At 42.4% G+C, this 26,220-nt stretch overlaps 1 protein-coding gene across 4 annotated transcripts in view; it reads left to right on the top strand.

Moving 5' to 3' along the window:
- The window catches only part of apbb2b (amyloid beta (A4) precursor protein-binding, family B, member 2b), a 377,678-nt gene that overhangs the window by 235,273 nt on the left and 116,185 nt on the right, over window positions 1-26,220 (top strand). For all 4 annotated transcript variants that reach the window (XM_041190683.1, XM_041190685.1, XM_041190682.1 and 1 more), the window contains 3 exons: window positions 10,459-10,518; window positions 14,239-14,324; window positions 14,433-14,493. In XM_041190683.1, coding sequence (XP_041046617.1) covers window positions 10,459-10,518; window positions 14,239-14,324; window positions 14,433-14,493 — 207 coding nt within the window. The remainder of the gene's footprint in view (window positions 1-10,458; window positions 10,519-14,238; window positions 14,325-14,432; window positions 14,494-26,220) is intronic.

Below are 26,220 nucleotides of genomic sequence, written 5' to 3'. Positions count from 1 at the left end.
CATTAACCCATACTGTAAGAAAAAAAAATGAAATTGTGTGATCCTGAAAGCTCCCTCCAACAATAAAAATTGTGTGATGTGTCAGCACCTCATAACTAGACTATTTGCATATTAGAATGTAAGGGCCTGGATTAGGTGATTGTAATGATAGCAACTGTCAACGTTCATATCATTACTCTGTAAAATTGACAGCAACTTGTTGCATCCACACTTGCACAGTTAAACACTGAAGTCCAGACATTCTGTCATGCTGATTGTGCTGGTAGTAGGGGAAGAGATTGAGGAAGAAAATGGGGGAAGGTCCACATCTAATCACTTATGTTGTGGAGGGTGATAATGTGGGTGTTTCAAGCGTGCACTGGAAATACGCAGATTGGGCAGATCACAATCCTGTCAATGGTCTCTTAGTACTGTCTGAGCATTAAATAATAAAAATGTTGCCAGGGCAATCATTGTGAAATATTTTATTTATTGATCTCTTTTTAGCAAAGGGGCAGATTAGTTGACCACTTTTGTGGAACATCTCCACTCAGTCAGCAGGAATGAGGAACTACCTCAAGGTGGTGTTCCACCCATCTTTCCAATCACTTATTGCAGTCGGTGATGACCCCCCCCTCCACTGCAACCTTTGTTTTTAGTGGAGCCATTTTCTTTGCTGATGGATCTGTTGCCTTTTTGATCCCTTCGTACATGCCCCTAGCATTCCCTGTGTCAAAGGACATTTGGATATTCTGGCAAAGCTGTAACCAGTGGTCATTGACGCATTACCTAGCAGTCTGTTGGACTTTATGTCGAGTAGCTCTTAATACATTTCAGAGTCTTCTGGCTCAGATCTCTCTTGTAGCTAATGAGAGCAGATTGCTTGTTTTCAATAATAGGTTTCATCGCAGTGATGTTAGCCTTGCACTCCAGTTAGTGTTTTTCCGCCCTTGTCTCTCACGTGTTGAGAGTGCGATATGGTAGATTGTCTCTTGAAGTATGTTCAGTTTCGCTTCTTTACTGTGTGGAAATGCCGGAGAGGGCCGGTTCAATTCAGTTGAAGAACTACTGTTTTTTATGAGATAGGTAGTCCGGCTGACATTGATAGAAGGATGCCATTTCTGCTTTGAATGAAAAAACTTAAAAAGCTGCATCCTAACCCTGGTGCAAACCAGGGAGTGTAGCTGCATATAGTGGCTGCATGTGTTGAGAATGCTGTCAGAGTCACATTTGGTGACTGTCAGATTTAGCTGGTGCCAATGCCCTGATCTTGGATGTCTCCAGGACATCTTGTGGCATGGTTTATTCTGAAAGAAGTTGTTAGTTACACAAAGCTTACATTGGAAGCAGCAAGACTCGATGAGTCTCTCTCTGTTCTCATTTATCTTTCCCAAGCCACAATGTCTGAGGCAGGAGGGCCATGCCTCATGCTCTGCACCCACTCTTGCGTTAAAATCCCTCCCCCAGCAGGTAAAGATGTTCTGACTTGGGGATCTGCTGAAAGCCATGTCAAGCTCCTCATAGAATTTGTCTTTCACCTCCATAGTGGAGCATTGATACTCATGAGGTTAACTGGCCCTGATGGAGAGAACACATTCTGAGCCATTTTGTGGTGGGGGGGCTCTATCATTGAGAATAGTTTCAACTTTCAACTAAGCTGCCAGATGAATGTGTAATGTTTTTCTTTATGACCACTCTCAGCAAGCCTTGTCTCTTGTAACAAGTCTGTGTCAGTGTTTAGCCTATCAAGTTCCATGTCAATCACAGCTGTCTTGCATGCGTTATTGACCAGCTGCAAGTTGTCTGTCAGCCTGGTGCATAAGGTCCTGATGTTCCAACCGATTATCCTCTTTCTTTTCATTAGTTTTATTTGTTTGCCTGGTGTGATAGATTCCATCCACTTGTTGAGCAGAGACTCTAAGCTCTAAGCACCCAATGAAGCAGATAGACCGTGGCAGGTCAGATCCTTACAAGTCGGGTGTTGTTCGACTTGAGATGGAGCAACACCTGACTAGTAAGACACTGGTTTGCCACTGTGGCTGACCAACAGAACATGATGGTCCCTCCAACGGCCAGACACAGTCCATAGCACCCATTCTCTATGCCAGTTGAGTTGGACTTAACACTTGTAACTGCTGTCTTCTGTGTTGTGTTAAAGCTCTGCAGCAAAACTGGAGTGTCCAATCCAGGGTGCAAGCTGAGGCAAGATTTATGGAAACCCTGGGCTACCAAAAAGACAGTTTCTCCCTCTTGACCACCCTAGTTAAGTATAAAGGTATTGCAAAGCATTATGTTTGGCAGCGGCTTGGTTGCAGGAGTTGCCGGAAAGATGACATATTCAGACATAAGTCTACCTTTGGACTCCATTTCAGATTTTTTTGTCAGGATATGTCCTCTTAGCCTTCAATTCTTCTGAGGTATCCACATGGTAGTGGAGCTATTCGCCCATAGTTGGGAGTTTGGTTCATGAGTGCCCAGAGTGTGTCCACATGCCAGTGGATGCGTACTGCATGTCTGAAGGCCAAACCTCTTCCAAGTTCCTTTGAAGCTTTAGCCTGAGACTGTGAGGGACCCGGTTTCCATGTGTCACCACGAGGAGACACAGATAAGGACTTTCTGATGTCGAGGCTGTGTACTGGCCGGGAGAGATTTACACATTTGCCTCCCTTCACATTGTGGCTGGTCAGCAGTGTCTGCTGAAAATGAGAAGCAAGCTAGCACACAAAAGCGGAAAGCATGCTAACTCTCTTCACCCCCACACTAGAACACATCACATCGACCTGTTGGTCACACTTCTGTTCATGACATTTTAATAATCTATGTACCTGGACTGTCAAATTTCTTTGGATCTCCACTATTAGAAAATACTCTCTTCTATTATCCCTTTTAGCTCCAAAGTGGATGACCTCATATTTGCCTACATTGCAATCCATTTGTCGTAGTTTTGACCATTCATTTAATCTATCAATATCTCTTTGCAATCTTACAGTTCCATCTACACTGCTTACCAAACTACCTATCTTTGTGGCGTAGGCATATTTGGATATTTTGCTTTCTGTACCAACATTAAAATTGGTCATGAAGACAGTGAATAGTTGAAGCCCAACACACATCTTTACTGTTGTGCTTTTATAATGATATAAAGGCACCAATTGCTCATAAGGATTAGTGTAGACATGTTGTGGGTTCATTTATTTAGAATAGGTACATGAGAATATATATTCATGGATATAATGCTTGAAGACATCACCAATAGAGCTGTGCGTGCTGTGTTCTGCTCACAGGTCAAAGTGAAACTGAGACTGGATCACATGACACACTTCCCTTCTAGCGATGGCTTGCAACAATCCCTTAATGGAATATTACAACATACCGCTTTCTCTTAAAGATACTTTACCCCCTTCAAAAGATATAGAACTATTTAAAGTACATGTTCATGTTTAGTTACCATTACGTAAATGTATCGAAAAGATGAACCCATGAATCTCTAAAGCATAGAGGTAATCTGTTGGTACAGCCAGATCTTGTAATGGTAATCTTATCTGGAGATCTCTTTAATTGCTCACAGTGATGTGTGGGATTGTCATTCTTGAATGTTGTTTCTGGTTGCATTTGGGATCTTGTCCTAGATGCAGTAGAACTTGAGGTTGTTGAGGAGCTGGAATGGATCTGATTTGTCCTTGGTTATGTCTCACCATTTTTTTTATTCATCCATGGGATGTGGGTGTTGCTGTCTAGGCCAGCACTTATTGCCCATCCGCTAATTTCCCTCAAGAAGGTATTGGTAAGCTTCTTTCTTGAACTGCTGTAGTTCATATGTGTAGGCACACCCCCAGTGCTATTAGGGAGGGAGTTCCAGGATTTTGACCCAGTGACAGTGAAGGAGTGGTGATATATTTGCAAGTCAGGATGGTGAGTGGCGTGGAGGGGACCTTCCAGCTGGTGTTGTTCCCATCTATTTGCTGCCTTTCTCCTTCTAGATATTAGTGGTCGTGGGTTTGGAAAGTGCTGTCCAAGGAGCCTTTGCAAGTTCCTGCAGTGCTTCTTGTAGATGGTGTACACTGCTGCCACTGTGCGTAAGTGGTAGAGGGTGTAAATGTGGATGGGGTGCCAATCAAGTGGGCTGTTTTGCCCTGAATAGTGTCTATGAGTGTTGTGGGATCCAGGCAAGTGTGGAGTATTCCATCACACTCCTGACTTGTGTCTTGTAGAGGGTGGACAGGCTTTGGGGATTCAAGAGGTTAGTTACTCGCTGCAGGATTCCTAGCCTCTAACCTGCTGTTACAGCCAGAGTACATATATGGCTAGTCCAGTTCAGTTTCTAATCAACGGTAACTCCAAGGATGTTAATAGTGGGGCATTCAGAGATGGGAATGCCATTGAATGTCAAGGGGCATTGGTTAAATCCTCTCTTTTTTCAGAGATGGGCATCACGTCACATAAGTGCCAGGCAAATATTTAGCCTCTGTGTGTAACAACCTCATAGAACCTTGGTTCCGAACACGTTCTTGTTACCTTAGCTGGTTGCCATGTACCACCTGTGGGATCCTGGATGCAAACTTGTTGTCCCAAATGTAAATGTGGCAATTCTGTACCTGTATTTTTATGGTGCACTTTGGTCAGCTTCTCTTGATGTTTTAAAAGTTACTCTCTAGTTTCTGAGAGAGTAGAATGAGTAAGAGTATGTAAATTGGTATGCACTGGTCTGCCAAACATGTGCTGTGCCTCTGATGGATTAGTTGCACTTAAAGGTATTGCTCTCCGATGTAACATTGCAATGTGTATACCTTGCTTGGCCCGTCTACATTTGAGAATTAGGGATTTCACTGTGTGAATCATTTATTCAGCTAGCCCATTAGATCTAGGGTAATGAGAAGTGGTAGTGTGATCACTACCTGAAATGGCTTCCTGATAATTTGAGGACCGTTAACTGTAACGATCTCTCTAGGCACACCAAACAAGCTGAAAAAAGCACTTTGAGTGTGCATGACAGTTGTGCTTGACATATTGTGTAATTGTTGAAGAATGGGGTACTTGGTAATGTTGTTGACGATGGTGATGAAGTCAGTACAATGGACAAGAAAGAGGTCAGATGCAACTTTGAACCAAGGATAGGTAGGAGCTTCACGTGGAATCAGTGTTTTTTTGTGCTGACGGCATGTGCTCTTGTCATGCTTCACATTTCTTGACGACAACTTCAAATCATTGTTCATATCTGACCAATAGACTGTTTCTCTTGCGATCCTTCTTGTCTGATCTATGTGTGAGTGATGAAGTTGCTGAAGAATATCAGGTGACTGAATGCATCGGTTCCGGTATGACAACCTGTTTGCCTTTAAAAATGATTCCCCAGCAGTCATTTTTAGCTCGGCCCAGTAAGGCTAAAATGGTCTCTCATGTTCGTAGACATGCTGAATTGTATCAAACCAGCCTTCAATAATGGTCTTCCACAGTTTCTGTAGTGGAATCTTTTGCTGTTTCTTCTTGTAGCTGCTGGTATTTGCATTGCGCAATATGAAGCAGATCAACTTGGAGAGCATCTGCAAGTTTAATGTCAATGAAGTCAATTTGTAGATCCAAGGATGTAACTTCTGTTTTCGCTGGGTTAGGCAATTTGCTAAGTGTATCTGATGTGACAATCATGTTACCTGGCTTGTACCCGATCTCACAGCTGTAACCTTGAATCTTTATCAGGAAATGTTACAATCTTGGTGGTGCACTGGTCACTGGTTTTCACCAAATCATTTCCAGCAGCTTCTGGTTGGTCACTACCATAAATTTTTTGCCAAGTTTTGAAAACACATGATTCAAACACGATGTTAGAGTTGTTGGATTGCATTAGAGATTTTCAATCAAATGCAATCCGTGAGCTTTTTTGTGCTTCTAGCCCTTTCTGTGAGGCTTCTATCTCCAGGGTAGTTACGATCCCTAGGATCGTAAAATTGCAATGTTGATGTTGAAGCTTTTGATAACGACTGTTTCAAGGCTTTGAAGAGGTACTGGTGGTCTTCATGCCACAGAGCGGCACGTCCCATCTCAACAATTCCCTTAGCGACAATGATTTTTGAGAAAATTAGGAATGTATGGAGATAAGCAATTAAATAAATCTAGACACCTTCGAAGATTGTCCTTATCTTGAGGAGTTGGCATGGCTTTAATATTCTCTGTTTACTTGGATGCCAGCACTGAAATAAATAGAACTGAAGAAATTGATCAGCTGCATGTTGATATCACATTTCAGACTGTTGAACACCAATTCTTCATTATGTGCTGCTTGCATCAATCAGTGCTGGTTATGGTTATGTTCTTGCTTTGTTTTTCCCACAACAGCAATGGCATTGGTGATACAGATGCATCCTGGCACAGTGCATGTAATGCGATCCATGTGAGTTTGAAAGTGATCCTGACTCACAGCCTAAAAGAAAATCATTGAAAATAGTATCATCCAAATAGGTTAAGAAACGTAGTAAACTCTTGAGCTTTCTCCATGAGATTTACTGACCAATAACCATGCTTGGCATCAAGCTTTGAGAAGAATCTTACACCTGCAAATCTCAGATTTAACTCTTCTAATGTGGGTATTTTGTAAGGATATTGTTTCAAAGCTGTGTTTAAACGTGGATTGAGGCATATTTTCATTGATCCATTTCTCTTTATGACTCACTTAATTGAGCTGCACCAGTCTGTGTGCACTTGTACTCTTCCAATGACTGCCTTTCTCCATTTTGTCTAATTCAACCTTCAGTTTGTCTTGTAAGTGAATGCTGTATCTGCCTGATGGATCAATTGACGGACTTGCATTCTCCTGCAGGTGTAATGTTTCTGCTCCCTTGAAACTGTCAATTTTGTCGTAACATTCTGGATATTTCAGGTTAGTTTATGAACTGAAGTGATAGGATTAGTTTATGAGGTTGATCTACCATGTGAGGTCTGACTAATTCCATGGATTGTCACTAGTGCAAGGTGCATGCCGTTAGACTTACAATCGCTTTTCGTCTCCATGATGTAGAACATCTGTGATACGCAAGAGGATTGATTGTACTTGCACTCCAGGACTATGAAACTTGAACCTGTTGACATGCGTCAACAATTGGGATGGTACTTAGGACCTGTAGGCTTCTCAACCTGTGAGGATCACTTCGTACTTGTGTCCATCCTTGAGTAGCTCTTTCATGCTTCGCTTTGGGCTTGCCTAGCAGATCTTTCTGGAACACTGCCATTAAAGTGGATGGGATCACCAACTCAACAATTCTGCCTGCTAGATCTCTGAAAAATCACAGTATGTACCCATTTCTCTGCATCTGCTGACGAAGTGTTCTATGGATTCTGCAGGCTGTTGTCAAACGACATGAACTCTAGTCGAAATATGGGTACCTGATACTGAACTGGTCTGCCGATATAGTCCATGTCTTTTGAGGGTTTTTTAAAATTTCTTTTGCTGTTAATTCTGGCATGTTCAGCCTGTGTAGATCTTCATTCCCAATTGCTAGGTGAATTTTTATGGCTTGCTTGTCTGGTTCAGACATACCTGAATCAACAAATCATAGCTCTGTAGGCTGTTCAAACATTTTGAATTCTGATAGAAGGTCAGCTGCATCCCAATTCAAGCTAGGGGATTTTCTGGACATTTTAACAACATTCTGTTGACCTTCCTTTCTGTTTTATTCAATTTATTGTTCAGCAACTCCATAAGCAACCTATTATAATTGCAACCTTCTCTGGCCCGATTTTATGCCGTTATTGCTTTTCTGTTTGGCTCTCCCTTGCTTGCAATTGATCTGGCCCACACCCTGGTCACTCGCCTGTCCCGACTGAGCTAACCTGGTGCTGGTCCTCTCCACATGTTGTACCACTTACTGAAATGACAGACTATGCACTGCAAACTCACCACGAGCGATCCATCTGCTTGCCAGCTCTTTACTTGACCACTGTATCTTCAAAGCTTTTCTGTGCAGTCACCACACCATGATTTCAACACTCTTGAATACTGCAACTCTGTTGTGGTCTGACCAGAACGTTGAGGGTCATCTCATGCCATGTAGCATGATCTAAGGCTGTTCACCATGTTGTAACTGTAATTAATCTTGCTGCCACGCTCTTTGATGACCACTGAACACCATGTCATGTTTTTATAATATAAAGGCAGCAATCACTCATAAGGATTATGTAATACGTTGTGGGTTTATTTATTTAGAATTGGCACATGAGAACATATACATGGATAGAAAGCTTAAGGACATCAGTAACAGAGCTGTGTTTGCTATATTCTGCTTACAGGCTGAAGTGAAACTGATCTTAGGACACATTTCCTTTCCAGTGATGGTATGCTGCTATCCCTTAAAGTCATGTTACAACATAGGACACCACTAGTCACTTTTCTGTCAATTAGATTACCTGCCCAATATCATTGCTTTGTCTCCATCTGCTCAGTCAGTTTCCTAAACAGTCACAGTATCCTTAATTGTACATTCTAATATTTTCACTGTAACAGATGTTAGGCTAATTAGTCTATCATTCCCTGGTTTTGCTTTCTCACGTTTTTTGAACAATGGAATGATGTGCAAATTTTCAATCAAAATGAACTATACACAAGTCAGACTTTGATAGATTAAAGTTAGGGCATCTGTAATGTTCTGCTCTACTACCTTTAAAACCCTGAGATGAAAACAATCTGGGATTTGTAACTATTTCATGCCATTATTATCTTTATTACTGTTACTTTGTTTACATTAATTTTGGTGAATCTCTGTCCTCATTCAGTATTATTTTCTTTGGTATTTCCGGCATGCTGACCTCATCCTCTACTGTAAATACTGATACAATATAATTATTCAACGTGTCAATGAAAGTAGGAAATGGCAGATAATATTACTGTTTCAAGGTGTCCACATTGCTCCTGATCTCTCACTTTTTCCTAATGTGATTGTGAAAAAAAAATTGAATTGAATTTAATATCCCTTGCAACTTCCTTTTCATGCTTCCTTCTGGTAGTTCTTACTCTCCATTTTGTCACCTTTTGCTGTTTGTTGTACCTTTCCCATTTGCCAGGATCTGTGCTTTTTTTGTTGTATTTTTGCATACTTTTTCTTTTTTGTTTTATATTGTCTCTTACCACTTTAGTTGTCTGTGGCTGTCCTTTTTGGCAAGTAGAAGTCTTGTCCTTTAGGAGTATAAACTGGCTCCATATCATACTAAATTCATTTTTGAGCAGCTCCCACTGATTATCTGTCATATTAACAGATTTGTCCCATTTACAGTGACAGTCTCTGTCTCATCCCATTAAAATCAGCCTTGCCTAAATTCAGAACATTTGTAGCTGTTTTGCATCTCTTGCTTTCAAGCACTATGTTAAACTTTATCACATTATGATTGCTATTAGATAAATATTCGCACACTATTAAGCTGTTAACTAAATCTGGCTCATTGCTGATTACTAAATCTAATATGACATGCCTTATAGTTGATTCAAGGACATATTGCTGTGGAAAACTATCCTGGACACACTCAAGAAATTTGTTACTATTGTGACATGTACTGCTTATCCCAATCTATATGGAAGTTAAAATACTGCATTAAAACCACTCTGTCTTTGCTATATGCATATCTGACCTCTGTATTTATACAGTGTACCACTTCATAGCTGCTACTGGGGACCTATACACTATTTTCAATAGAGTTTTAACTCCTTTTCTATTCCTTAATTCTTCCCATAAAGTATCTGTTTGTAATCTGTTTCCCAGCCAGTTGAATGAGCTGCTGCTACCAGAGTACCCTTCAACTTTTTAAAGAGGTGCAGGCTGGCTTTAAGAAGTGTAGACTAGCTTTAATTGGTACCAGCCTCACATGAACTTGGGCCCTCTTCTGAACATGCAGCCACTCAGCGGTGTGGTTAGTGCTGGACTGCACACCACAATTATGAAATGTTTGACTGCTGCCTGCATTACTTTCAATGGGCCTGGGTTAATCATACATCGTGGTCCTCGTGCTTGTCATTAGACCTTATTGAATTTTTAGCCCAAAAATCTCCTGGCATTATTCTCCCAGCACCCCAGCAAACACTTTTTTCAACCAACATCACCAAAAATCAATTAACTGATAATTCATGTCATTGCTGTTTGTTGGATCTTGCTGCCTGCAACATAACTGCCACATTTGCCTATATAACAACATTGCTTCACTTCGCTGTGTGAAGCACTTGGAGATATTTCTAAAAGATGTAATACGGTTTCTTTCTGTTTTTCTTTTATTAGTAGCAATTGTCTCTGTTGTACATGTGTGTTTAGTTTAGAGTTAGTTGCATGAGATTGTAAACATGGTAATTTGTTAACCACAAACCTTTTTAAAAACTAATAGTTTTTAATAGAAATGTTACTGTAGCATTTAGAAGCTGATCCACTAACTGCTTTAGTGTGCTAACCTTGTCCTTTTTCTGTTTTTATGCGTATGTGTTTCTTCCTCTGTGGTTAATTGTATATCTAGAAACCATGGACTGATTTTGCTGTGCTGAATGGTGGAAAGATTAATAGTGACATTTGGAAGGTAAGTATTTTATGAAATATTAATCAGCTAGCCTTTTTAAAAAATATTTTAATTATTCTAATAGAATTTAATATCCAAATTAAATTCAGTATATGTACCAAGCAGCAGATAAAAACCATTTGACACAACACTTAAAAGTGTTGACTTAATCAAAATGCTATTACCAATGTGGCATTTGTAAGTTTTTAAACTTTTACTGGATTTAGGTGCATGGAGATGAAATAATGTGTGGTACAAAAATATTTCAGACTCTTCTGATTTATGTAATGCAATTTACTTTGCTCATTTACACTTTCAACACATGCTGTGATGGCAGCTGTCACCTTACTGTGCCTTGAACGGGCAAACAAGTTTATACGAATATTAGTGCCTTGTAATTTTTTTCATGTGGCTTTTGCACCGAGGATTAGAAGAGTTGTGACCACGTTAAATTCAGAAAAGTTTAGCCTGATCATTTTCATGAATGTGTGCTGGGCCAAGTGTTTCAAATAAAATTGATTAGCTACCTAACTGTTATTCCCAATTGGTATTTAAAATAAGTTGAGTGCTTTATGTCAATGTCCCTTTGGAGCCTATTTAAAATCAGTTCTGATAAGATTGAAACTCCTAAAGAAACAAAAAGATCTTTGCATGAGACAGTATAAAACATCTTGATGGAAATAAAATTTATAGATAGCTAACTTATATTTGTGATCCTAAGTTGCAAGCAATAGTTGCCATACTTTTAGTCTGTGGTATATTAACTTCAAGTTCTATGCAGTAATGGCTCATTCAAATTGCCAGTAGAAGGTTCCTCATGAGTATGAATGTATGTTGTTATCACTTTCTGAAACACTTGCCTAAACTAAATGCCCTGAATTGTTTAGTAATATTCAAACTAATGGGGGAGTTAATGAATAGCAATACAGAGTTGATTTTGTCTTTCTAGTTGCAGAACTCTTATTTGTTTCTCCAAAGCTGCAAACACACTGTTCTAATATGCTGCAACCTTTACCTCTTCCTTTCATAATCATTGTATTGAAGCCATTACTTTTCTAATATAGCTTAATTTTTGCCATGGCACCAGAACTGGGAATTGTTCTCGCCTTCCTTTACTAGAATCTATAATGTTTGGATTTTAAAATATAATTTGGATTTCACTCATCACTGTTTTCTTTGATTTACTTCATTTCTTTAGGGTTCTTTCTTTGTCTTGGTTTCTCAGTAACAATAATGGACACATTCAAAGCAGCTTACCCAGCAAAGCACATTTTGAATGTCAATTATGAAGATGTTTGGAGCAAAATGGGAAAATTAGAATTTTTTTTGCACATTTTATTTTTCTGCTTTTTGACATTTATAGGTCATAAATTTTGTTTACATGATATTTGCGGGAAGAGACAGTGCCTTTGATACATTTTTTTAGTTCCCTTCCATTTTGAAGAGGTTAGCTTTGGATTGATTGCATTAGTAGGTTAGCTAGAAAAGGAGCGATCAATTTCCTAAAGCTCCTCCAGTATAATCCAATCCATAGAAAAACTAATTTGTGGTACTGCGTCTAATTTTATATATTTAGGGGAATCCTGCCAAATTGAACATTTTGCCCACACATTACATATGATATACGGCATTGAAACAGGATATTCAGTCCAACCAGTCCATTGCAGTGTTTATGCTCCACTTGATCCTCTGCCTATCTTTTCCTCATCCACATCTATCATCATAACTATCTATTCCCATCTCCTTCGTATGCTTGCCTAGCTTGCTCTTAAATGCATCAATACAATTTGCTTCAACCACTTCCTGTGATAGCGAGTTCCTCATTCTCACTTTTGTTTCTCTCCCCCACCTGATCTTGTGCCTTCCAAGTGAAAGTGACCTCCCAATTCTCCCAGCCAAAATGAATTACCTCACATCTATCTGTGTTGAGCTTCATTTGCTAAAGCCCTAACTGTTATGTAAATTGTGAGCAGCAGTGGCCCCAAAATTGATACTTGTGGAACACCACTTCCCACCTTTTGCCATGCTGAATACTACCCTTCACTTCCACTCTCTGCTGTCTGCCTTGAAACCAGCTAACAATCTGTTCTACCACTTGTTCCCTGACTCCACACCCTCTAAACTTTATTAGTCTATTGTGGGACACCTTATCAAAGACCTTTGAAAATCCAGATAAATTACATATACTGCATTGCCACTCTCTCTGTAACCACCTCCAAAAAAATTCAATCAGGTTGGTCAAGTGCGATTTTCTCTTTTGAAATCTATGCTGACTATTTATTATTATATTTCTCATTTCTAGATGTTCTTCTATTCTCTCCTTTAGTAGGGATTCCATTATTTTTCTCACCACTGATGTTAAGCTGACTGGCCTATAATTCCCTGGACCTGGTCTCCCCCATCTCTTAAATATTGGAATTAATTGTCTGTCCGCCAGTCCTCTTGCACTACAACTTTTTCTAACAAATTATTAAATATGAGCAGTAATGCCTCAGCTATCTCTTCCCTAGATTCTTTTAAGATATTTGGATGCAGCCCATCTGTACTACGGGCTTTGTCCTATTTGAGTTTGTTTATTCAATTCAAAATATCCCCTTTTTTATTTTGAATGTACTCATCTCATTGCTCATCTCATCATTCAATGCCATGTCAACCTGCTCTAGCTCCCTGATAATTACTGAGGTGAAATAATTGTTTAATATTCCTGCCATCCTTGTTGTTACCTGTGGTATTATCCTTAATAGTCTTAATGGTCCTGGATAATTTAATTTCATAGCTCTCTTTGCCTTCCTTTTTTTTAAACTTCCCTCCTAATCTTTGTGTCTCTTTTATCCTGCACTCCTCTGCTGTCTAAGTACTTAATCTATGCCTCTTTCCTAACCCTCAGTTGTTCAGAATTAATCTTTACAGTGTACTTGATCTGGAAAAAGCACAACATCTGTCTTAGCAGGGTGAATTAACGACAAGCTGAGGAAAATGTCCCAACTGCATCAGTGTGAATTGTTCTGTTGCTTGCATTTTCCAGCCTTGGGGCTTCCCTGCTTGAGATTTGCCAATTAATGTCAAAGTTGTGAGCAGCCCTGCCTTGTAGATTCATCACCGGCGGCTGGTTTAGTTTGTTCAGTTCTCCATTTAGCGCTGTTACGTGATTCTGTCCATTTTTCTGTGAAAACCACATAATGAAGTAGAGCCTTTTCATTCCGAGCTGGGAACTTGTCAGAAAATATAGTAAGACTTGCAAAAGTGGGTAGCACAGTGAGCTATTAGACTTCCCTGTCATTACTGTGATTCAGGTTGAAATCCAATTCAGACTCTTGTTACAGTTGAAGGTCTCCTATTGTTGCTGATTACAGAAGCTGTGTAAAATGAGGATGTGTATGTGCCCAGTAACCATGAGCCCACAGCACAAAACTAACAATTATTTGGCACTAAATTAGCATTCTGATTCGGAGAGGCCAGAAGGATTGCTGATGTGAAAAGCAGAAAAAATTGTTCCTGGCTCAATAGGAGATGCCATTCTCAAGTTTGTTTCTTTTTAATATGTGCTGTGCCCATTAGTTCTTGATGCTAATTTTGAATATCAAAGTTGCAAGAAGGGTTCTGTTCCCCAATGCTAATAACTTTGTTCTTGATGAATATGTAACTGGTCCTGAAATTTTAAAAATATAGTAATAATTTTCAAATAGCCCAGATTTTTATTTGGCTTTTCCTTAAAATTAAGAGGGAGTTCTCTTGTTATAGGATCTCCATGCTGCCACTGTGAATCCAGATCCAAGTCTGAAAGAGTTTGAGGGAGCAACTCTGCGCTATGCTTCTCTAAAACTGAGGTAAGGGGTAATATTTTAAAGTATTGGTCCAATGAAATTTATAGTAGTGATATCTTCCTTTTGCATTGTTTTCTGTTTAAGTACTGATACTTCCAATTGCTTCTGCAGAACAGTACCACAGTCGGAGGAAGATGGTTCCTGTACTATCAACAGTGACCCAGAGGCAAAGGTCAGTGTTGGTTCACAGCCATTTCTGAACTTACTTTTGACATCAAACTTTGTGCATATGAATTCTATCACATCTGACTATTAAAAGATAAATAATGTTGCCAGGACAATGATTGTGTGAAATATTTTATTTATTGATCCCTTTTTATAAAAAGGGCAACTATATTATACATTTGATTCAGCATTATTGCACTGTTTAGGGATTGCTATTATTGACTGTTGATGTGTGCAACCCAGTATAGTTCTTCTGTATTTAGGCACCTGCTAATGGTTGAATGTGCTGTAGCACATGACTGCCTCTAATTTCTTTCAATGTATCGAAAAAGTTAATGATACAAAACTACAGTTTTACAAGGGAATCTTATTAGATTTCAAGATTCAGAACAATTCAATCTATTATCAGGAAATACCCCCTTTAATACCAGAGTAAGTATTAAGAGCTGAGATTTAAAAAGTTAATTTTCACCATTTAGACATTTCATCTGGATACAGATCTGCTCCTGTCTGCAGCTATTTTATAAATATGGTGTTGTATTCAAGCAAAAATTCTAGAGTCAATCTCCAGAGTTCATGAAACATGGTACCTTCAGAAGTAGATATATTCCATTGATATTCAGTACACGACCAACTTCATGTCTACTATTCTAAAGATTTTCAGCTGAATAACATTACAGGGAAAGTACTCTATAGGAAGATTTTTTTAACACTCTGAAGATAAATTTTTGAAGAATTGTATTGTTACATAGTTGGATTGATAATGTACCCTGAATGCGTGCATATATACTTGCACGTACACATACCAGAAACCAAATGGTATGCAAAATAACTCATTGTACAACAGGACCAAATGGTATTTTATTAAACACTTCTTAAAAATTAAACATATCCACTGGATTCCTGTCTTTATCCCCTCTCGCCTCAAAAAAAAATCCTATAAGTTTGAAAAAGCACAACTTGCCTTTTACAAATCTATGACGATTGACTCTCATTAGCTGATGTTTCTTTAAGTTCTTACTTCAGAGTGTAATTAACATGAATTGACCTATAATTTTCCAGTATCTTCCTGTCTTTTTTGAAGAGGAGGGTCACGTTTGCTGCATGTTAAGGGGCGTTAATTTATTTGCCTTTAGTTTGAGTAACTTCATTGTCATCTCTTTGATTAGTAAACTTCATTATCTGGTTTATACTGTTTCTACAATTTCAATATTAACCTCTGTAAAACTTGAAGCAAAGTACTTAGCATTCCTGCCAATCTCTCACTCTTCATTGTAAATTTGCTCCTGTCACTTGCTCTAAGCAGCCCCCTAGTAACTCTTACCACTAATCTGCCTACAGAAAACCCCTTTTTGCCCATTTTTTACCCCATAATGCCCTTGGTTTTTGCCCTCTACAAAAGCAAAAAATGCTGGAATTATTGAGCAGGTTCAACAGCACCTGTGGAGAGTTAGCATTGCAGGTCGATGCATAGGCGCAGTCAGTACTCTCAGCGATTTGCAATGCAAAGAACCTTATCTCACTAGCTGCTCCTCAACATCTCCTGCTGTATTGGCAATTCTATTTCTAACAAATGTCTTGACAGACAATAAGATGAGACATAGCTGGTTTGCGACTCTCCTTCCAAACACAATGGATGCCATTTCAATTAGTGTTGGCAGTACCAATTGTATGAGGTTTTCCACTCTTGCTATTTGGTATAAGATAGCAAAGGAAGGTTCAAGTACTATGGCAGGTGAAGCACTGTGTTCTTTGTTTATCTTCATCTGTCTTTTTTGTTGAAAGAGATTTCCATTGAATAAATCTATGGTTCATCTTTGAGCCAAGATATTTGGTTCCAAATGGCAATTTAGTTTGCTTGATTTCATGCTATACTGAGAAACAAGTTCAGCATAAACAAATCATTGTGCAACCGTGAATGAGAATCCCAAATTATAGTTGAAAGGATCCTATTTCTTTTTTTCTTGCCTGATGTCTACTGCTCTTGTCCGTCTAGGTGGTAGAGTGTGCGGGTTTGGAAGGTGCTGCCGAAGGAGACTTGACAATTTGCTGCAGGGCATCTTGTATACGGTACACTGTTGTCTACCGTGCATTAGTGATGGAGGGAGTGAATGTGTAAGTTGGTGGATGGGGTACAGGTGGCGAGGGAGTGAGGGGTTAGTCATGTTTCAGATCGGATGTAGAAAAGGATAGGATTCAGGATGTGCAAATAGTGTTCCAGGATTTCTGTGATTAAGCAGCAGATATTGATATGCCAGGTATTGGTTACCTTTACTTTAACATCTAGCTATTTTATCTGATTAACTGAAAATCACATGCGCAGTCAGGTGCTAAGTAGAAATGACTATGGTTGGAATTTTCCAGTCATGCCAGCAACAGGCATTATGGTGGGTGGGATCGGAAAATTCGGAGTGCAGCCAAAAGTCAGTTTTCTGCCAGAGTAATAACAGATTGCAATTTTCCCCTCCCAATTTTCATGGTGGTTGCCTGCTGTGCCCTGTCGGGAACCGCATTTGCATGTCTTTGGATTTCATGAATGCTCGTTTAAAAACCAATATCACCGGAGCCATGCTCCCATTCTAAATCCAATAGCTATGCTGGTGGCTGTAGACCGATGTGAATCATGACCAGATATAACTGACGTGCACCTAGCAAACTGCGCTTCAGTCGCAACTTCAAGGTTTGTGCATGCAGTGTGCGCCCACCTCTTACTGCACTGCTCTCGTGGCTGCTCCAACTCCATGCCAAGGTTGCTCAGGCAAGACCAGCGGGAAGAGGGAATGATGGTGGAAGGCACATGCTTGACTTGGGGGAGGGGTGAGATTGCTCAGAGGTAAGGGCAAGGGGCTGGAAGGCGCATGCTTGATTTGGGGGAGAGGTGAGATTGCTCAGAGGAAGAGGAAGGGGCTGGAAGGCACACGTTTGACTGGGGGAGGGGTGAGACTAGACAGAGGCAAGGGAAACAGATGGAAGGCACACGTTTGACTGGGGAGGGGTGAGACTAGACAGAGGCAAGGGAAGCAGCTGGAAGGCATACACTTGACTGGGTTGGGGGTGGGAGGCGGGGTGGGACGGTGGTTGTGACTGGAGCCCGAAAAGAAACAGATGGACAGAGACACGTGGCTAGGGAGTGCTGGGGGCAGTGGAGGGTTTGACTGGAACACAGAGGAAAGGGGTCAATAGAGACACAGGACTGGGGGTGGGGGGTTGGGGTAAAAGAAGAGGGGGGGAAAAGTCTGAGGCTGTCCTGGGGCAGTGCACACCATGTGGTCAGGACCAGAATGCAAAGATGGTCCGGGGCAGTGCGCATTATGCTGCAGGGTTATGTCTAGCACTCGTGTCCTGGTCCCAGTCCAGGGAGGTGGAGGGTCTGTCTGTGCTGTCAGTTGAGCACAGTATGGTGTGCACGGTGTGGTCAGTTCCTCACACATTTTGGTCCAGCGGCTGGTGGCACAGTAACAGTTAGGCGAAGCATATGCAGCTTGTAAATGTGGAACTGGTAAATAAGAGGGGGCACTCTATGGTCCCATGGGTGGTGGGGGGTGATCCCGGTAGGTCACTATACATAGGCCTCCAGATGGGGAGGGATAAGTTTAACTTGGGGCATGGGGGCATCCACAGAAAACAATTCGGGGTAGGACAGGAGTACGTATAAGAATAATGATGGGCTAAAGGGGGACAGTGATCGGAGGAGGGAAACTTGCACATGATGCTCTTCCAAGAAGATTGGAAGGACTTGGATGGTGACGGGATACTGTGGTTGGAAGCTGGTCTCACGGTAGAAACAGAGCAGCACCATTTTGACAGCCAATGTGATGTCCCAGTTGAAAAACAACAGTTGGAAAAAAGTCGCCCGGGAGGGGCCTGAGGGTTTGTGGGAAGAGTTGACTACTGCGCTTTTGGAACAATTGAAGGAACTTCCTAATAATTTCTGATTTAGGACCTGGAGAAACTCAGCTTCCAGTGATCCTTAAGACTGTGCTACAGCTGCAAGGGAGGATCTGGAGTTGGAATTGCAATGAGGGCAGCCTGAGGGCTTCACAGTGACTCCCTTGCTTGGCAATGGAAGGTTATCATTGCAGGGTAATGTTCAGTCATGTCTCTGATCAATTTTTCCACAGCCATGAGGAGGAGTGTAGAATGGAGGCAACAGGCAATGCTGCCACCTTCATGGCTCTCATGAAGCTGAGGAGGAGGAGAAGAAGGGCTGTCACCAGGGCAAAGAGAAGAGCCTTGTCCTGGGAAGCATGGGCCAGTGGGGCCACATGAAGGCCCAGAAACTGAGGAGGAGACAGCAATTCCACTGAGGCATTTTGCACGACTCTCCCAAAGACGCCTCTCATAACTGTACATGAGTGAGACAGTGCTGTAGATGCGTATGCTTGCTAAGGGATGTGGTGGATAACATCTGCTACGTTCTTCGGAAGGATTTGACGCTGCACAGACTGGGAAGCCATCCATTGCCAGTGGCTCTAAAGGTGACCACAGCACTCAACATTTTTGCATGTGGCTTGTTCCAGGGTTCCACTGGGGACCTGTGTGGAACATCACAATGCTCCACTCATAATCCTCCACTCATAATTGCATGCGAGAGGTTACCGACACGCTTTTCAGTAAGGCACACAGTTATGTCCAGTTCTCCCTGGATGAAGCCAGCCAGGCTGCCAGAGCAGTGCGATTTGCAGTGATCTCTGGCTTCCCACAGGTGTAGGGTGCCATTGACTGCACACGTGTGGCATTAGGAGTTCCCTGGCAGCAACAACAATGATTCATCAACAGAAAAGGTTTCCACACTCAACGTGCAGCTGAACTGTGATTATCAAAAGCAGATTATGCAGCTTTGTGCAAGGTACCCTGGGCGCTCTCACGATTCTTGCATATTGAATAATTCACAGGTGCCACAGACCTTCGAGGGCACTCAGCGCATTCAGGGCTGGCTCATCGATGATAAAGGCTAACCCAAAAGATGTGGCTAATGACGCCTCTTTAGTGGCCACAGAATGCTTTAGAGGAGAGGTACAATGCAGCTCATCGTGCGACACATCATCCTGGTTAACTGCGCTGTACACAACCTGGTACTTCGCAGGGGGTTGAGTTGCCACATGGTGAGATGGAGGAGCTGCATGTCTCCTCCAATGAAGAGGATTTCGAAAGGGATGTGCTCAAAGAGGATGACGATGTTGAGGTCCTAGAGGAAGAGGCTGTAGCATGGGCCAGAAGTGGCAGACATGTCCGTGAGACCCATATAGCCAGGACAATGAAGGCGACTAACTCATTCTAGCTTCTTTCACCTGTGCCCTCCATACAGGTGGACGTAACACCTTCTTTGCTATCCTCAGCTGCATCAATGAAGGACATCAGTCTCACAATGAGTAGTCATAATCTTTCTTGATGATGACCTCATTCTTCGAAGGCTGGGCAGCCTATGGAGCATGTGGCAGCTCTGTAATGGGATAAGAACTCCACCAGCGCTCATTCTGAAACAAGCAGACATGGTGCAGTCTTTTCAAGCATTGCACCACCATTTCACTGCCAATGGCAGCCTTCACGAGGCAGGAGCAACACTGCAAACCTCAGTACACTCATGGCAGTATGCCTGGAGCACTGCAAAGTGCCTCAAAGAGGACAATCATCAATCACTGGCTCTTGATTCACTGTTCAAATACTGATCTGAATCTGAATTGTAGCATCTCTCCACAGGCCATCCATCTTGAAAGAATAATGTCCTGGCCTCATCCTCAAACTGAGTCCCCAGCGTGAGATTGTTCTTTAGGACTATGAATCACTGTAAGTCATAGATGCGTGCCTGCGAGTCAGGTCACCTTTGTGCGCTGAGAGAGAGCATTCATCTGAACATTGACAAACGCTCATAACCCAGTCTTCATCTGAAGCTTCCCAAGTTCATGTCCAGCATTGCCTAGGCATCTGAGCATGAGGTGGCCCAGTCAATTTTGACACAACATTAAAGTATTATTTAGTAACTTTGTTGATAATAAAATGCACACATCAGATGTACTGGAGCTTTGCTCTGATCCCACTTGAGGCCTCCACATTTTCATTCCAGCAGTTTAAGATGTACACAAGGAAGCCTGAGACACTGATGACACTGTCATGATCAGATACCCATGTTGATTGCCCTTCAGAGAGCTAGCTCAAGGATTCTATCAAGCCATGCTAGCCAGACCTTCAGGCCGGCATCATGAGGCTAGACATATACCTCTAATCTCTCATAGTCATGGCCGTCTAGCAGACATTTCAGGAGTCACCAAATGCTAGCTAGGCCGTAGCTCTGCATCATGCAGGTGGAGAGTGGGAACTACTATAGAGGTGATGTCTAGACGTAAACGCGGTCACAATGACATGCTACAGGTTGCCATGAACAGTTAGGGTCTCCGACTATTACTTGAAATATAACCCACAGCCAAGCCTGACAGACATTACGTGGAGGCCATTGAAAAATGCACTGCTTAGAATGACTCCAGTGCAGGTCACCATTAAAACCTATGACATCACATAGAACAGACTTCAGTGCAGCAACATCAGGAGAATAAACAAAGCTGCAAAATCTATTCTCATGAGGCCACATGATATGATCTTCTGACGCAGGTCTAAGGCATACATTGCCCAACCACCATGTTGATAGAGCAACTGCCTTTGCTCATGTCACTGCTGTGGGCAGAAAGGCGACTTAATTTACTGAGATTGTGCGAAACACCATAGACCTGAGGAACATGATGGGAGATAAATATGGAGGAGGAGCATCTGTTACACTTGTATGACATTGGAGCGTTGCATCAGATAGCAGAGCCATTCACTAGATGAGACTTTGCATGTATTTATAGATGTGCAAAGTATATACAATGACTGAATACTTCTGCCACTATTGTGCTCTCAGTATTTCTTAATCTTTCTTATCGTACCACTATGTCCAGGTGCATCCCCAACATTTGCATCAGAGGTGGAGGCAGTCTGCTGGCTGCTATGCCTTGTTGCCTGTGATGACTTTGGCGGGTGTCCTCTGGAGGGCCCTGGCCTGTGGAGCAGGTGCACCTTCCTTGGCCTGAGAAGCTGGAGTTGCTGGGGTCACAGACGGAGGGGACCTGGAGCGACTGGAGCGTCCTGGGTGGATAGCCCCGGGGTGTCCGGCTGACACTTGCCCTGTGGGTGCCCAAGGGCTCCGCTCTTACTCCTTGAGGAGATGAAGCTTCTGCAAATGAGACCAAGGTGACCCATCCCCACCCTGCATAGCCACTGATGGATCCCATGCATGGCTATAGCAATGGTGTGCAGCTCCGAGCGCTTATCCAACTGAAGCTGTGTCTTGCTGGACCAGGATCCCCATGGTGGGTGCCACCCTTCCAAAGCGTATCTCAATGCGCTGGCATCTCGGTGCGACGACAGACCGTGGATGGACTCCTCCAGCCTAAATTGCTGATGGCCTCTGACAACCTGGCCTACCATACACCTGCCTGTCTTTGGAGCTCCAACATCTTTCTGAGGGCCGATTCCAGAGGCGCGTCATGAGACTCTGACTTAGAATGGCCTGGCTTCCAGCAGTCCTCCAAGTGTTGGTGGCCTTCGTTGTCACTGTCTCCACCTGCTGTGGACCAGAATCTGTGCTGTGCTCACCAGATGGTGACCCGAGCCTGTTCTAAAACTAGGTCCCACCGAGGTGTGTGTCTCTGTGTTGGTGGAGGGTGCAGGTGAATGCAGTGACCATTTGACATCTAGTGGGTCCTCAGGACCCTCATCTGTGCTGATCTGAGGACTGGGCTAATTGGTTAGCTGGCTGTGCCTCTGCCTTTTCTTGCTGGTAACTGTAAGAGAGAGAAGAGATAATGAGTGATTGGCTGGATAGTCACCTACATTAAAGAGCACTCCATTTCGGAGGGTGGACGATAACTACTAGATGGACCCTCAACGGCTTGTTGGGAGATGCCGATCTCGCCTTCGGTGTAGGAACAGTCCCTGTCTTTGCCAGCCAGCTCTGCTGCCTGCCCTTCAAAGCGGATGAATGACCTAAGCTCCAGCACCCCACTTCTGCCTGGGATCTTTCCCTGGTGTTGTGGGCAACCTTGTCCAGCAAAAAGACAGATTGCCAGATGCTAAAGCAGATGATAAGCATGCACGCCTTGTTGAGTGGACCAATGTAAGGGCTGAAGACACAACTTGTGCAGGATGTGATGAGATGTTAAAGTATGTGTGAGAATCAGTGATGATGTCCCTTGTGCCAGTACTGCATGAGATCCCTATGAATTATAACCCTGGGAATGCCTGATACCCTTCTGAAAGTGTAAGCTGAGAATGAGTAGAAGGTTGCCTTACCCTGTCCAGTAGATGAGATCATTCACCCTCCTCCTGCACTGGAGAGAAGTCCTCCTCTGTAGCGCGCAGGCACTGACCAACTGGCATCTCCTCCCAAGCCTTGATGGTGAGGTTGCTGGACCTCCGGCTCCCATCACGGGGGTAAAGAACTTCCTGCGGTCCTTGACTGCCTGGAGGAGTCTCTACAGGCACTTGTTGCTGAACTTTGGGGCACAGTGCTTTTGTCTTCTGGGGGCCATCACTCACCACAAGAAGTCCTGGACTGCAGAGAATGAATGTGTGTGCAGATACCATTTAAATATGGCGTCCAGAACTATATCCAATGAGGTAAAGACAGAGTGAGTGAATCCCAGCCCACCCATTCACGAGATACAACGTGCTGCTCGTTTATGCATAGGTAATGAAGTGAAAAGTAGGTGATCTGGAGTGGCAACCCATCTTGCTGCCCAGGTGGAGCCGTGCTGACTTTCCCATCCGACCCGGCACTCACTCTCTGGAGTGGAAACTTCTGCCCTATGCCTTGGTTGTAGATTGAGGGTGAGCACAGTGAACTATTTTCATATAGATTAAGATGCCCATTTTTTTCTAAAAACATAAACCATCAGTTTTCCATCAACAATCCCAAAAGCCATTGACTTTAGCCACAAACTTTATTCCCCAGCCACTAACTCCATCCCTCTCCTGTGCAGCTATATGAGGCTGGACCAGGTTGTTCACAACCCTGGTGTCATATTTAATTCTGAGATGAGCTTTCAACCACTTATCTGCTCCATGACCAAAATTCCCTACTTGCATCTCTGTATTATTGTCTCTCTCTCTCGCCCCAGGATTGGCTCATCTGCCTAAACTCTCATCAATGGCTTTGTTACCTCTATAAATGCCAACTCAGTGTTCTGCTGGCCAGCCTTCCATCTTCCACTCTCCATAGAATTGAGCTCATCTAAACTGCTGCTGCCTGTACCTTAACTCACACCAAGTCCCATTTGCTGATTACCCCAGTGATCACTGAACTACATTGGCTTCTGGTGCAGCAATGCCTTGCCTTTAAAATTCTCATCCTTGTTTCCAAATCCCTCTATGACCCCAATTCCCTCTATCTCTGTAACCTTCTTAGCTCTATGACCCTCCAAGATCTCTGGCCTCTTTCAGTTCTGGTTCTTGTGCATTCCCTTTTTTAATAATTCCATCATTTCAAATGTCTTGGCTCTAAAATCTTGAAAAACCTCCCTAAACCTCACTGCCTTTCTACCTGTCTCTGTTTTAAGACCTCCTTAAAAGCTGCTACTTTGGGCAAGCTTTTGATTGTCTGTCCTAATATCACCTTATGTGGCTTGGTACCTAAATTTTGTTTTGTAACACCCATGTGAAGCACCTCAGGATGTTTTACTATGTTGAAGGTGCTGCATAAATGCATGCTATTGTTATGTTTTATATAGTGCTTTAAATATATTGTATTGACACTCAGATATGCCCAATCCCTACAAAAACTTAACTGCAGATTCTCTATTTTAATGTCATAAAATTACCATGAAATTGCCACAGTAATTTGACCTGAGGTGCTGCAGAAAACTAGAGACCCTGCCTATAACCCACACTAAATTCAAGCTGATAAACAGATGGCCAAAGTAAAACGGTAGCATTCACAATGGGTGGCCAGGAATCAGTCAGTTATTTCTGGGTAAAATGCTTGTCTGGATTAATTAAGTTCTAAATACTTAGTCAACAGAAAGAGTCAGAACACACAACATTCTGAGGTCACATTCCACATTCCAAACTGTCACCAGAGACAAAGTACAAAACAGAATGTAGAATGTCACTTATTGTTCTGCTTCTTCCTCTTGACAGCAACATTCTTAGGTGTATTTTATGCTGTAGCTATCGGTCTGAGAGTGATAGCTGCAGTGTTGGCACTGGCTCAGAAATGCTTTTTTTAAATTCAAGGGATGTGGGTGTCACTGGCACTTCCAGCATTTTTACTGTCAATCTCTAATTGCCCTTAAGGTGACAGTGAGCCACCACGTTGAACCCTGCAGTCTGTGTGGAGTAGGTACTCCCTACTTTATGTTGCCCAGCTGCAACTAGAAGAATACTCACAGCCAAAAGCCTACTCTACACATCTTTGTTTAAAGACATGCACAGAGTTCACCTCAGGGCCATTACATTTTAAATATTAGAGATTTTCTACCTTCTCTAAGCATTCAAATCAGCTCAGGTAAAGCTTAAAAGAAATCCCTTACGGATGTGTTTTAACGCCATATTGGAATTTTATTTCATGTGATGCCATGCTTAGTGGATCTAAATTGCCCAACATCTCCATTCTGTCAGCAAGTGAAATCTTCAGCTCCATGTCACACCATTTTAGTTCTCCATCTCACTCTGTTTGAGTGAAGCTGAAGGAACAGCAGCTTTCCTTTCCACAAGGCACCTTTTATCCATCTGTTGTTAATGTTGACTTTAGCAATTGAATACCTTTCCAACAGCTCTAATTTTCTCCTTTGACAGTTGGTGTTGGTAAGTTATGTAGGCCCACAAACACTTAAGGGGATGTGGGCAGGAGTGGGTTGGTGCTTGATATTGGGATCTCCCATCAGTACATCACCAGCAGGGTGGCCTGCACTCCTGGTACTGCCTTAGCTTTTACTTTCACCAGATTCTTGGGACATCGGTGCCTGATCCGCTACCCAGATTTTTATGGTCTAAATTTTATTTAGAATCTAGATTCTAAAGCTATCCTGATTTAATTATTCACCCATTCTCTGGGCCTTGGAAGTGCCTTGTGACACTTTACTATGTTAAAGGCAATTTTAAAAAATTCATTTATGGGATGTGGGCGTCACTGGTTAGGCCAGCATTTGTTACCCATCCCTAATTGCCCTTGAGAAGGTGGTGGGGTGAGCTGCTGCCTTGAATCGCTACAGTCCACGTGGTGTAGGTACATCACAGTGCTGTTAGGGAAGAAGTTTCAAGAAATTTGAACCAGTGAAAGTGAAGGGGCAGTAATGTATTTCCAAGTCAGGATGGTGAGTGACATGGAGGGGAATTTCCAGGTGGTGGTATTCCCACGTATCTACTGCCCTTATCCTTCTAGATGGTAGAGGTCATGGGTTTGGAAAGTGCCGTCTAAGGAGCCTTGGTAAGTTTCTGCAGCGCATCTTGTAGATAGTACTGCTCTACTGTGCGTCGGTGATGGGAGGGAGTAAATATTTGTGGAAGGGGTGCCAATCAAGCAGGCTGCTTTGTCCTGGATGGTGTCAAGCTTCTTGAGTATTGTTGGAACTACACTCATCCAGGCAAGTGGGGAGTATTCCATCACACTCCTGACTTGTGTCTTGTAGATGGTGAACAGGCTTTGGGGAGTCAGGGGGTGAGTTACTCGCTGCAGGATTCCTAGCCTCTGAAATGCTTTTGT

Source organism: Carcharodon carcharias, chromosome 1, assembly GCF_017639515.1.
Source record: "Carcharodon carcharias isolate sCarCar2 chromosome 1, sCarCar2.pri, whole genome shotgun sequence".
Lineage (NCBI taxonomy): Eukaryota > Metazoa > Chordata > Chondrichthyes > Lamniformes > Lamnidae > Carcharodon > Carcharodon carcharias.
The sequence above is the reverse complement of the archived record's forward strand: the minus strand, read 5'-3'. Positions and strand labels throughout refer to the sequence as shown.